Below are 12,459 nucleotides of genomic sequence, written 5' to 3' on the forward strand. Positions count from 1 at the left end.
ATATATGCTAGTAAGCAAGGCTACTAAAGAAGGACTGGTGCTTTATACCCCCAAATACAGAGCAAGTTCTCTCATTTTCCAGTCATACGTTTTCTAGTGAATTAATTGATTTGAGCAAGAGCAGTCTGGTTAAGAGAGTGTGTTTGGTTCTTTTTTTTTTTTGGTTTTAATCTGAAGATAACTTGCTTCAAAAAATTAGTAAAATATTTAAAGAATTAATCCTTAGATTTCTTTTAAAATGGATATGTAACTGCAACACAGAACTTTATTGAGGACTTTGTAACCTTTTGTTACTTTTAAATACAACAGTTACAGCTTTTTTATATTTTTTTAGTGCTGGCTTACCAGTGTTAGCCTGCAATACATCTTCTTTATATAGAACCAAGGAATCATCAGGAGAGGCACAAGTCAATAGTGTAATGAGGCAAACTGGTTGCAACTAATTTCCTTTATCCAAATAGGGAGTTTGAATAAATAATTTGAATAATTAGTATTGCCTAATAGGTGATTTCTTGTATGGTGCTGCTTATTGCAGGGGTTGGAAAGGACCTTAAGGTCATCTAGTTCCAACCCCCCTGCCATGGGCAGGGATACCTCACACTAAACCATCTCACCCAAGACTCTGTCCAACCTGGCCTTGACTGTCTTCATAACTTGTTTTACTTGGTTTCATAACCATATTTTATCATTTCCCGTTATTTATAATGTATGCCTTTTAATATAAATTGAAAATATTTCCTTTTCAATAGTGGTGAGATGGTGGTATTTTACAATATGTCTTACTTATAGCTGGAAAGAGACAAATGGGGGGAGGACATCGTTTTAAACCTCAGATTATTTCATCTTCCAAACAATTTAGTGAATGTTACTTACACTACCAATGCTTGTTATATTTTTGGAGCTGATCGGGTCACTTAAAATATTAAGCCAAATATTTCTGTGTTTTCTTATATTTTAGATTTATTTGGTACAATATTGATGATGGTTTGAAAATTTTCTACTTTTAATAGTTTCTTAACTAAATTGGAAATACTTTTGCACACAAGTTCCAGTATAACTTAGAAACCGAACAGGTATTTTTAATTTCTGAACCTATGCTTAGAAATAATCTGTCATAAATCCAGAGAAATTATTTATTCAGACTAATTATTATGTAGCTACTATGTAGTAGAGTGTTGCCCATCAAGGAAGCCAAAATAGCACGGCCAAGACTTCTGTGGTATGGAGTGAGCTCTAAAGCAATTTGGGTTTAGTTGCAGGATTTTCACCTTCCTTGCCCTCCCACCCCATACAAATGTGCTTGTAGAAGGAAGGGACCAGGAACAGTTGGCACTGCTACATGGACTTGCATAGGAAAATTTTTGTTTTTCATTGAATAGAAATATTTAGTTCCATCCCTGATTTCAAATGTCTCTGGAACAACAGTTTTGTGATTATGTCCCTTATTTAACAGCCAGTCTGATCCTTTGGAAAAAGAACCACAGATGTGAATCAGAGTTATTTTGAAGAGCTGAGTCTTGGGTGCTTATCTGATTATTGTTCCTGAATAATTCCTAAAGTGTCTCTCTGCTCTGGATGACACATGGGCCCCACAAAGTCCATTTCGGAAGCAAGTTTGGATTCTGAAAAAAGAAATTTCTAAAGTGAGACCCCTGGCACTGTGCAACGTAGTCCCCTGTGGCAGAATGGTCCTGAAAGCTTATGTGCGGCTGCTGCCTAATCCTGGTGGCAGTACCGTATTGCAGGTGACCTGGATTTTGATATGAACTTCTGAATTACACAGAGTCTGGCTTTGCTGTTTGAGCAAAAATCATGCACTTTACTTGGCCAAGACCTGTGCCTTTCTTTACCTGTGTCCCTTTGATCATTGATTGCTACCATGCTTTAAAACATCAGCAGCTCATGGAGCAACCCACTGTATTTATATAGCTTAGAGCACTTGCCAGATGGTGGCTGGAGGAAAGGAGATTTCACACCCCATCGGCATGTTTCTTGGGAGTAGCTTAACCACTAGGACGTTCCACGGTGGAACTGCTATCGTCTGAGTGGGTGGAGCTGTTTTAGAAAAGAAGTTAAGCTTCACTGGGCAGGGTGGGGAGGACAAATAGGAAAAAGCAAAGGCAAGAGGGGCCAAGGGAACAGGTGCTGGCAGACTGAAGGAAGGAGAAGGAAACATGGCTTCTAGCCCTTGTTCCAAAGGGAATTCATTTGCTTATCTGGTGTTCTATTTAAGACCCATGTTTCTTGTACAAACATCTGGTATGCTGGGCTTGTGACTACAGCAGCTATAGCTCCTACAGCTTCCACCTTCTCCAGAGCAGAGTAGCTGGCCTCTTGCACCATCACTTACGTTGGTGGCCTGCTCTGCAAGCATGCAAAATCTGTGGCTTTCTTTCATGTCTCACTTTTAGTCCTGTAAACTGTACTGTAAAGTACTGCTTAGAATAGGGTTGGCTTTCTGTTTACTTATGTTTTCTTCTTTTTTTTCTTTTTTCTTTTTTCCTCCACCCACATAATTTTATCCCCTTCCTTAGCCTGTCATTGAGTTAGCCACTGTGGCTCACCCTCTGCTATGTTTGACCTCTTACCAGACTGGATAGGATATCATACAGTTTGCAGTGGTGTCCTTGGAGCATCTGCACAATGATGCATGGTTTGGCCCATCGTGAGAAAATGTCACTGAACATTTACCACAAGAAGTACAAGAACCTATTATTTAGACACATTTTCCAAAATCTCAAGGGACTTCCATTACAGTGCAGAGCATGCTTTTATCAGTTACGTGTTGGCAAAGAAGGAACATTGATATTGTAGAGAGATAAATCTCAAACATAAATGAGGGTTTAAAAAGAAAATGAAGAAAATGAAAGCTTTTGTGTATGTAAATAATCCACAGATGGGTATGTTTACAGTTGCTAAGTATGATAAAGAATAACAAAAAAGAGAATTTTTTTTTATCAAGGTGAATATTTGTAAGTCTGAGAAAAAGGAAAGATTCTAAGTGGATCAGCATTTGAGGAAAAAATGTTTATATGCTTATAAATATCCTATAAGAGCTACATTTGAGTAACATGAAGTGGAAAAACATATTAAAGGTCTTTCCCAGCTATTGTTCCAATATGCCTTTTAGCATATCCACATGTAGTTTTGGCTATATTGGTTTCCAGATTTGCTGTATAAAATCTCAGTAACTCAGTGCAATAGAAGGGCATCTGGAAACTTAAGGCAGTTATGAAGGTGGTTTGGAAGTGTAACCTAATATGTTAGAGGAAACACAGACTGCAGTATAGTCTCCTTCACATGAAGTCAGGCTGTTATTAACTCGACCAGAAACTGGAGTTTGGATGTAGGTTTTGCTGGAAGAAATTCCTTAGTTGACCCCATACAGGAAGTCAGACCAGGCTTCTACAGTGCTCTTTTCTGGGCCTTGATGTTTCTTGCAAACTAGACTTTGTCAGTGCTTTTTGCATGACTTTTTTGTATGCCTGTTAAACTTTGTCAGTTATTCTGTGTCGTTTTTATTAATTTCTTTTGTTGTTCAATTTCTTCATTTTAGGTTCAAGGAAACTTTGACAAAGTTGAATTCAACAGGATGTGCTGGACTCTCTGTGCTAAAAAGAACCTCTCTAAAAGTCCTTTGCTGATTAGTGATGAAGATGCATTTAAAGTGTGGGTTATTTTTAACTTCTTATCGGAGGACAAATACCCTTTAATCATAGTACCTGAGGAGGTAAGAAACAAAAATTTAAGCTGTTTACCACCAGTTTGCTTCATGTTCCAGTTGAATATGTTGATTTAAGAAAAAATAATTGTTTTATATTAAACTTTTGTTCCCCTCTTTTAATAACATAAGGCCTCAGATGCTTTTCTTTGTCTTCCAGGGTGCATATGTAAGATTCCCACTGGTTGCTTTAGATATTGATGGCTATCTTTGTGTGTCATTTGAACAGCCTAGACTAAATGGGACATGCTTCTTGTCCCCCAGTAAATATTTTATTTTGCTTTTTGTGAGTACTGACTGGTGATGGGGATGCTAGTTCCTGTGCCAGAATTTGGAGCTGTTGAGGTTCTTGCTTCGTTCATGAGTAGTGTAGGTATGTGATTTTTAGTCACTGTGCTTGCTTATATGTGCTTAAGATTTTGCACAATTGGTGCATCAGTGTGATTCTGAAAACAAGTTCTCCCTCTGCTCTGTGTTACCATGACTTGCAAGATGAGTCTTCAGTCTCATGTCACCCTCCTGATGAAAAGGAGAAGTATGAACTTTTTTGGTGATGTCTATTTCTGATCAAAACCAGCCGCCACCTGAACACTCTTGCTTGAAGTTGTTGAAAGAACAATACCAGAGAGATCTCTCTGTACTGTAAATTCGTTAACAAGTATGGGCAGTGCTCAAATAGGTATTTTAACCCTAAAGCAAGCTTTCGGTATCTCCACTATTCTCCACTTCAGGAGGGGTGAGGGAAGAAGCAGGAAGATCAGAACTGTAGGCATAAATAATCTTTTGAAACTGCATACAAAAATCCCAGGGGTTTGCAGTTCAGCACTGGAGGACTGATTAATAAGTTTTTGCAAATTGTTGAACAGTCAGGAATCAAAACAGTCTGATTTACGTGCCGCTATGACATAACCGTTGGACTCCAAGCTGTTGTGCCAAACCATGCAGTACAGATAACTCCCCAGTCAAAATAAACTGCCGGGTTTTTCCTTATAACTCACTTTTTAGGAGACTTGCGTTCTCTGCAGTGTTTTGGATTTTGCCAGACTGGTGATGACAGGGCCCCACCTGGTGTGCTGTATTCCCATGAGAAATGGTACAGTCTCTTTCCTTGCTTTTCTGTTTTTTCTGACAGTTCTGGGAGATGGTCATAATGGTTATAAAAGCTAAGACAGCGTAGCTGGTGCCAGATTTGGCTTTGTAAGGTCAGAGCCACTGATAAATGTCAGAACTTGGACTCAGATCTATGTCTCTTGTTTGTCATTGTGTTCCCCACTGCGCAGCCGGGCTTATCTGAGGGTAGCTATTTCACATCTCCTTATTTGTTTGCATGGTTAAAAGCTTCAGCCCTGCCAGCTCTGGGATTTTGGCATTGCTCACTTGCTGCCCTACCCCTCCACTAAGCAAGCCCCCAGATTCGTGCTGCCTTCTGTAGCTGATGCCAGGTAATGGCAATGTGTCTGCTGGCAGATGAGCTGCAGAGTTGGCTCTGAGCCCAAAAAAGGTTTTCCAGATGTCATAACTGCTTTGTTTTCTCTCCTTCCCATCCTTAATGTCCAGGGTTGACCTGTATGGCTTTTCTATTTGGAGTATTTTTGCAATTCTTAGGGTGGCTCTGTGTCTGCATCTCCTCGATTACGCCAGTGTTTAAATTGTGCAATACTGTTTAAAGAAAGCTTAAAGAGCCTGGCAAAGAAAGGCTGCTCTGTTCTTATCAGACACAATGCCTGTATTCACTCTAACCTTTTGCCTTAGACCACACAGGTAATGTAATCAGCTGATGGAGGAACGCTGTCTGTTTGCATTGGTCTTCCCTGTGCTTCTAGAAAATTCCACATTTACTCATTTGCCCTTTTGCGCAAAACTCCAAAAATAAAAATGCGAAGTCTTGGTTTCAGTCAGTGTTGGTTTTTCTCTGTGTGACCATTCATATCTGCCTTTTAAGTTCTTATATCTGAGGTTTTCTTAAGTCTAACCTCCAGATTCACCTAGTAAAGGTATTTTTCTTTCCATTTACTTTTTCATGCCTCTTGAGTTCAAAATTAAGCTTGATTTTGTATCTAGTCCTCACTGTTTTATGTTGCAGCCTAATTACAAAAGGACTTATACATCATGTATAAATAAACTGAGGGGATTTTTGCACAGTGAAGAACAGAGAAGGGTGATGGAAGCATCGCTCTTCTGTGATGTTTATGTTCTGGTGAGAGCAATGTAAACCTCTCATGGGTGACTGTAGCTTCTGAGCCAGAGAGCAAGCTTTCCTTCCCTCCCTGTCTGTTGCTCTTACTGTTGGCTGAGAATATTCCAACACACAATTTACTGCAGTTTCTGGCTCAGAGTCCTTTGTGTGGGATCCAGCTGTTTCCCCTCCTCCCTCCCTTCCACCTTGTAGGCTTTTGGGTTTCACAGATTTTGTTTTCCCTTTATAAGTAACTAGGAAACTTGTCTCATACTTTCGGGTTAGAAGAGTGATCCCTTGAAGATTTTTGCATCCCATCTTGTGAATGGGAAGATTATAACAGAGAGAACTTCTTAGGTCTCCAGTGAATGTGTTGATACAACTTCATGTGGCTATGAGGATGCCTTTGCTTCCTCTTTTTTGGAGGAGCTGCTCTTTAAGACCTACTTGGGAGTCTCATTTTCTGGTGGAGCTTGGTGGGTTTTTTTTGTTGTTTTGTTTTTTTTTTCTTTCTTTTTAAATAAGTGGTTTCTGCACTCATTTGAACAATTTCATATCTGGAAAGCTCTCCTGCTTGGGTGCAGGAGTGCAGTGCAAACACAGTGAAACTTTGTTTAAACTGCGCTAACCAAAGATGGGGGCTGCTGTCCTTTGTTCTTGCCTGTATTGTGTACTTTTGCACTAGTGCCACTGTGCTAGGCCTTTCATTTTAGACATAATTAGATGGGGCTGTTACCTCCATCTGCAAAGTGTTAAGTGTTGATTCCCTGCCCAGGTGTTGAATTGGCAGCAAATTGGGAGCAGCTGTAGCTCAACCAGAGAAAGGAAAGCAGGCTACAGAGACGTAGTTTTCCTTAGATTCAGGCTGAAGAGAGCAGTTACAAAGAGGGGTTTGAAAGCAATGGAGAGGTGACACAAGGGCCAGAAGTTGCTTCTTTAGCAAACAGACTGAAAGCCAAACAGCTTCTCACTTGCCGTGGTGGGAGAGATGGCAGGTCTGCACTTGAGGGAAATAAGGTCAGTAAAGTCCCACATGGGGACGAGTTTGGGTTCAGGTGTGCAGTTTTGGGATGTGACTTCGAGGTTGAGAGGATCCATCTGTTACACAGAGAAGTCACAGACGCACTGATCTGTCAGGCTGACCCAATCTCAAGGGAGGTGCATTGCCTACCAGGGGCTCGGATCAGGGATGTTGCTGAGAGGCTGCCTGCTCTAGTAAGTCCCACTGACTATTACCCACTTCTAGTGATCCATGTGGGTGCTAGTGATATAGATAGCAGTAGCCTGGACTACAGAGCCCTGGGGGAGGTGGTTAGGGGCTCTGGAGCCCAGAGAGTCTTTTAATCAATTCTCCAGGATAAAGGGGAGGACCTTAAAAAGGCTAGGAGGATTGGCCAGGTTAATAAATGGTTAGAACAGTGGTGCCATAGTCAGGGGTTTGGGTATTTAGAACACAGGACGCAATTTAGAAGGCCAGGTCTAGTGGGGGCTGGTGGAGCTGGTCTGTGGGGTTTTGGTAGGAGGCTTGCCTGGCTGGTCAAGAAAGCTTTAAACTAGATGTGTTGAGGGAGGGAGGCATCATTCCATCCCAACACACCCAGTCAGTTGCCATAATAAGTGCTCGGAGCAATGTAGAGATATCCCAGCCGCTCCAGCCAATGAGCCGGCTTCAGTTGGAGCTCGGCTCAGATGCCTCTATACAAATGCCCGTAGCATGGGGAACAAACAAGAGGAATTAGAGATGTGTGCACGTTTACGGGGGTATGATATAACAGGCATCACAGAAACATGGTGGGATGGCTCCTACGACTGGAGTGTTGGAATGGAAGGTTACAGGCTCTTTAGGAAGGACAGGCCTGGCAGGCGGGGAGGGGGAGTTGCCCTTTATGCTAGGGATGGGCTGGAGAGTATGCAACTCTGTCTGGGGACAGGTGAGCAGTCCACAGAGAGTTTGTGGGTCAGGGTTAAAGGGAATATAGCTATGGGAGACATTACTGTGGGCATCTGTTACAGACCGCCTGATCAAGAGGACTCTGTGGATGAAGCACTCCATAGACAGATAGGAAAAGCCTCACGCTCGCAGGCCCTTGTTCTCATGGGTGACTTCAACCACCCTGACATCTGTTGGGGGGACGGTACGGTCCAGCACAAGCAATCCAGGAGGTTCCTCGATTGTGTAGAAGACAACTTCCTTCTGCAAGTAATAGAGGAGCCGACAGGAGAGGTGCCATGCTTGACCTCGTGCTCACCAACAGGGAAGGGCTCGTTGGAAATGCGACGCTCCAGGGCAGCCTTGGATGCAGCGATCATGAGATGGTCGAGTTTGAGATCCTCAGGACAGTGAGAAGAGTGTGCAGCAAGCTCACTGCCCTGGACTTCAAGAGAGCAGACTTTGGCCTCTTCAGGAGCCTGCTTAGTAAGGTTCCATGGGATACAGCCCTAGAGGCCAGGGGGGCCCAAGACTGTTGGTTGATATTCAAGGATCACCTGCTACAAGCTCAGGAGTGTTGCATCCCAACTAGAAAAGAGTGCAGCACGAGGGCCAGGAGACCTCCCTGGATGGATAAGGAGCTGCTAAGGAAACTTCAAGGGAAAAAAGAGGCTTATAAAAGGTGGAAGCAAGGACAGGTGGCATAGGAAGAATACAGGGATGTTGTCTGAGAAGCTAGGGATCAGGTTAGGAAAGCTAAGGCCCAGTTAGAATTAAACTTGGCTAGGGATGTGAAAGATAACAGGAAGGGATTCTATAGGCACATTGCAAATAAAAGACAAACTAGGGACAATGTGGGCCCCCTCCAGAAGCTATTGGGAGAACTGGCTACGCAGGATTTGGAGAAGGCTGAGGTACTCAGTGACTTCTTTGCCTCAGTCTTCACTGGCAAAAGCTCTGACTGCACCACCCAAGTCTTGGAAGGCAGACGCAGGGACTGTGAGAATGAAGACCTTGGGCCCACTGTAGGAGAGGATCTGGTTCGAGACCATCTTAACCTGAATGTGCACAAGTTCATGGGACCTGATGAAATCCATCCGCGGGTCCTGAAGGAGCTGGCAAATGAAGTTGTGAAGCCGCTGGCCATCATATTTGAAAGATCATGGCAGTCAGGTGAAGTTCCCGACGACTTGGAAAAGGGAAATATAACCCCCATGTTCAAGAAGGGGAAAATGGATGAGCCAGGGAATTACAGACCAGTCAGTCTCACCTCTGTGCCTGGCAAAATCTTGGAGGGCAAAATCTCCTGGAAGGCATGCTAAGGCACATGAAAATCAACAAGGTGCTTGGTGACAGCCAGCATGGCTTCACTAAGGGGAAATCCTGCCTGACCAATTTGGTGGCCTTCTATGATGGTGCTACAGAACTGATGGACAGGGGTAGAGCAGTTGATGTCATCTACCTGGACTTGTGCACAGCGTTCAACACTGTCCCACACGACATCCTTGCTCTAAATTTGACAGATGGACCACTCAGTGGATAAAGAACTGGCTGGATGGCTGCACACGAAGAGTTGCGGTCAATGGCTCAATGTCTGGCTGGAGACAGTAACGAGTGGTGTCCCTCAGGGATCGGTGTTGGGACAGTGGGATTGAGTGCGCCCTCAGCAAGTTTGCCGATGACACCAAGCTGTGTGGTTCGGTTGATACGCTGGAGGGAAGGAATGCCATCCAGAGGGACCTCGACAGACTTGTGAGGTTGGCTAATGCCAACCTTATGAAGTTTAACCAAGCCAAGTGCAAGGTTCTACACCTGGGTTGGAGCAATCCCAGGCACAGCTACAGGTTGGGCAGTGAAGAGATTCAGAGCAGCCCGGCAGAGAAGGGCTTGGGGGTTTTGGTCGATGAGAAACTGAACATGAGCCGGCTTCAGTGTGCTCTTGCAGCCCAGAAAGCCAACTGTATCCTGGGCTGTATCAAAAGGAGCGTGACCAGCAGGTCGAAGGAGGTGATCCTGCCCCTCTACTCTGCTCTTGTGAGACCTCACTTGGAGTATTGTGTGCAGTTCTGGTGTCCTCAACATAAAAAGGACATGGAACTGTTGGAACAAGTCCAGAGAAGGGCCATGAGGATGATCAGGGGACTGGAGCACCTCCTGTATGAAGACAGGCTGAGAAAGTTGGGGCTGTTCAGCCTGGAGAAGAGAAGCCTGTGGGGAGACCTCATAGCAGCCTTGCAGTACCTGAAGGGGGCCTATAGGGATGCTGGGGAGGGACTTTTCATTAGGGACTGTAGTGATAGGACAAGGGGTAATGGGTTAAAACTTAAACGGGAAGTTTAGATTGGCTATAAGGAGAGAGTTCTTTACTGTGAGGATGGTGAGGCACTGGAATGGGTTGCCCAGGGAGGTTGTGAATGCACCATCCCTGGCAGTGTTCAAGTCCAGATTGGACAGAGCCTTGTATGACATGGTTCAGTGTGAGGTGTCCCTGGCCCATGGCAGGGAGGTTGGAACTTGGTGATCCTAAGGTCCTTTCCAACCCTAACTATTCTGTGATTCTAAGTCAAGTCACAAAGAGACAGGGGCTGGTGCCTATGCAGGGGCGCTGGGCTCAGCTGGTAATGGCCTCATGCTCGACTGTCTTTACTGGTGGACAGCTGGAAGCAGCTAGGAGACTTTATTTTGCACAGGTGCTCATGTCCCAGGGAAATACAGAATGGTATAAAATCTGAAAATCTCCCTCCTCTTTCAGGTGATGAGCCCTGGTACGTGCAGAATAAATACTTACGTGAACTGGGTAAATGTGGTATCCGCAGAGAGGTTCCGATGGACTGGAGGGAAACAATGCTGTATTTGTTTGGTTTAATTAAAATTAGTGCTGTTGGACAGCTTTCAGAATCAATACAATTCTCAGCTAACAACAGATCTGCCTCCTGGTGCAGTGGGCAGAGCTTTACCAAGCACCTATACTGCTAATGCATCTGGAAAGCAGGGGGCTGGGTGGGAGCTCCTTCCAATCCTCACAACCAGTCTTTTCCATTACATTGTCTGAGATGCAGACATCCCAGATGTGTGTGTTTCCTTCAGCTGGTACAGACATTATCTGTTCCACCAGAAGGATAAAATAAAAGGAAGAAAGGTGGAGAGAACTGTAGCCATAAGAGGAGGAATATTTCTAGTGTCATGAGCCTTCCTGACAACTCATCTCTTAGTTGTTCCAGTCTCATTTGTGTGCCTTGGCATTGTTTAACCAGATAGTTCTGGAGGCATTTCTTGCAGGAAAAGGTTTGTTGTGGCCATGTTTGCTTCCTGGTTCTTCATTCTAGTATCAGAAACTGATACAGTGAATGAAACACTGCAGATGGAGGCTTGGCCGTTCAGCAAAAAATCAAACCTGATACAACTAGAATGAAAGCTCCTTGTGTGGGGTTTTAATTGACCCATGATCTGTACAAGTTCATGATGGCGGTTAGAAAGATTTTCGTCACGACTTGCATCAGTTCTTCCCATTTCGCTACTCTTTCACTTAGTTGATGCAAAAAATCAGACAGTTTTTAGCTTATGCAGCAGGTTGGTTTTATGATTTACATGTTACAAAGTTTTTTGAATTGAACTTTATTGTGCTATTTAATGCTAATTTAACTTTAAAAAGAAAGGTAATGGTTGACAGTGGACAATGAACATAGTTTTTTGTTGGAAAGGAAGGAACAAATTTTAACTTAAAAGTGATGTTCTGATGGGATGAAAAGAAGGAATTGCTGATGACTGTGAAAGCAGATATGATTGCTTTTATGTCTCTTGCCCAGTAACATGTTTCCACAGAATTCTGTGGAAATACAATGTGAATAGACTTTTTACATCTTCTCTGTTAATATCACAAACCTTATTTAAATAGTATGATCTATTATAGAGTAGTTCATGTAGACAAGAATGGCCTTGTCTGCCATACTTTGTTGGCCATGAAGGCCTCCTTGATGTTACTTTTCATTTTTCATCTTCCAAGAGACCCACTTGTATGCCAGAGAAATATGTTAAGTATCTATAATACTTCATTCCATATGGAGGGTAGTGCCAGGAATACCTGGAAAAGAACAACAAATGGGTTTTGAAACATACGAAAATTAAGTGCCCTCTGAAAGAAGATTCCAAACAGACGGCATAGCTCATGTTAAAGAGCTGCTGTTCTTTATATAATTTTTGTTTTCTTTTGGCAAAATTTTGGCTGAAAAGCTTCTGTTGATTTGAGATGGAAGCTGTTTGTCATACTGTGGAACCAGTTGGTCCATGCTGGTGTGTGTAGTGTTAGCAATACCCTGTGTTTTTATGTCTGTATCCAGAAGTCAGGTCCAGTCAGAATAACAGCAAATGTTGCTTCATGCTTACTTTTTGACACTCTACTTTTTAACCATGAAAATAGGTTGCGTTTGAGTCAGTAGACTGAACTGGTCAGTTATTTGCTGAGTTGACATGTCTCTTTGTGGCAGAGGGGAAACGTTTGCTCTCAGAAGTTCCTCATTTGAGCACATAATGAATGGTTTCTTACTTGCTTCCACATTGATGCAACTTATTTCTTTATATTTACCTCACACTTGTTTCCACATTTATACCCCAGTGCAACACTCACTGTTACTA

General features: G+C 43.1%; 1 protein-coding gene across 1 annotated transcript in view; it reads left to right on the plus strand.

Moving 5' to 3' along the window:
- Positions 1-12,459, plus strand: part of SWAP70 (switching B cell complex subunit SWAP70) — a 50,216-nt gene that overhangs the window by 11,602 nt on the left and 26,155 nt on the right. Inside the window, exon 3 of the mRNA XM_062620128.1 lies at positions 3,557-3,730. Coding sequence (XP_062476112.1) covers positions 3,557-3,730 — 174 coding nt within the window. The remainder of the gene's footprint in view (positions 1-3,556; positions 3,731-12,459) is intronic.

Source organism: Pezoporus occidentalis, unplaced genomic scaffold (genome assembly GCF_034315485.1).
Source record: "Pezoporus occidentalis ecotype Australia unplaced genomic scaffold, CSIRO_AGI_Poc_V1 ctg22, whole genome shotgun sequence".
NCBI classification, from domain to species: domain Eukaryota; kingdom Metazoa; phylum Chordata; class Aves; order Psittaciformes; family Psittacidae; genus Pezoporus; species Pezoporus occidentalis.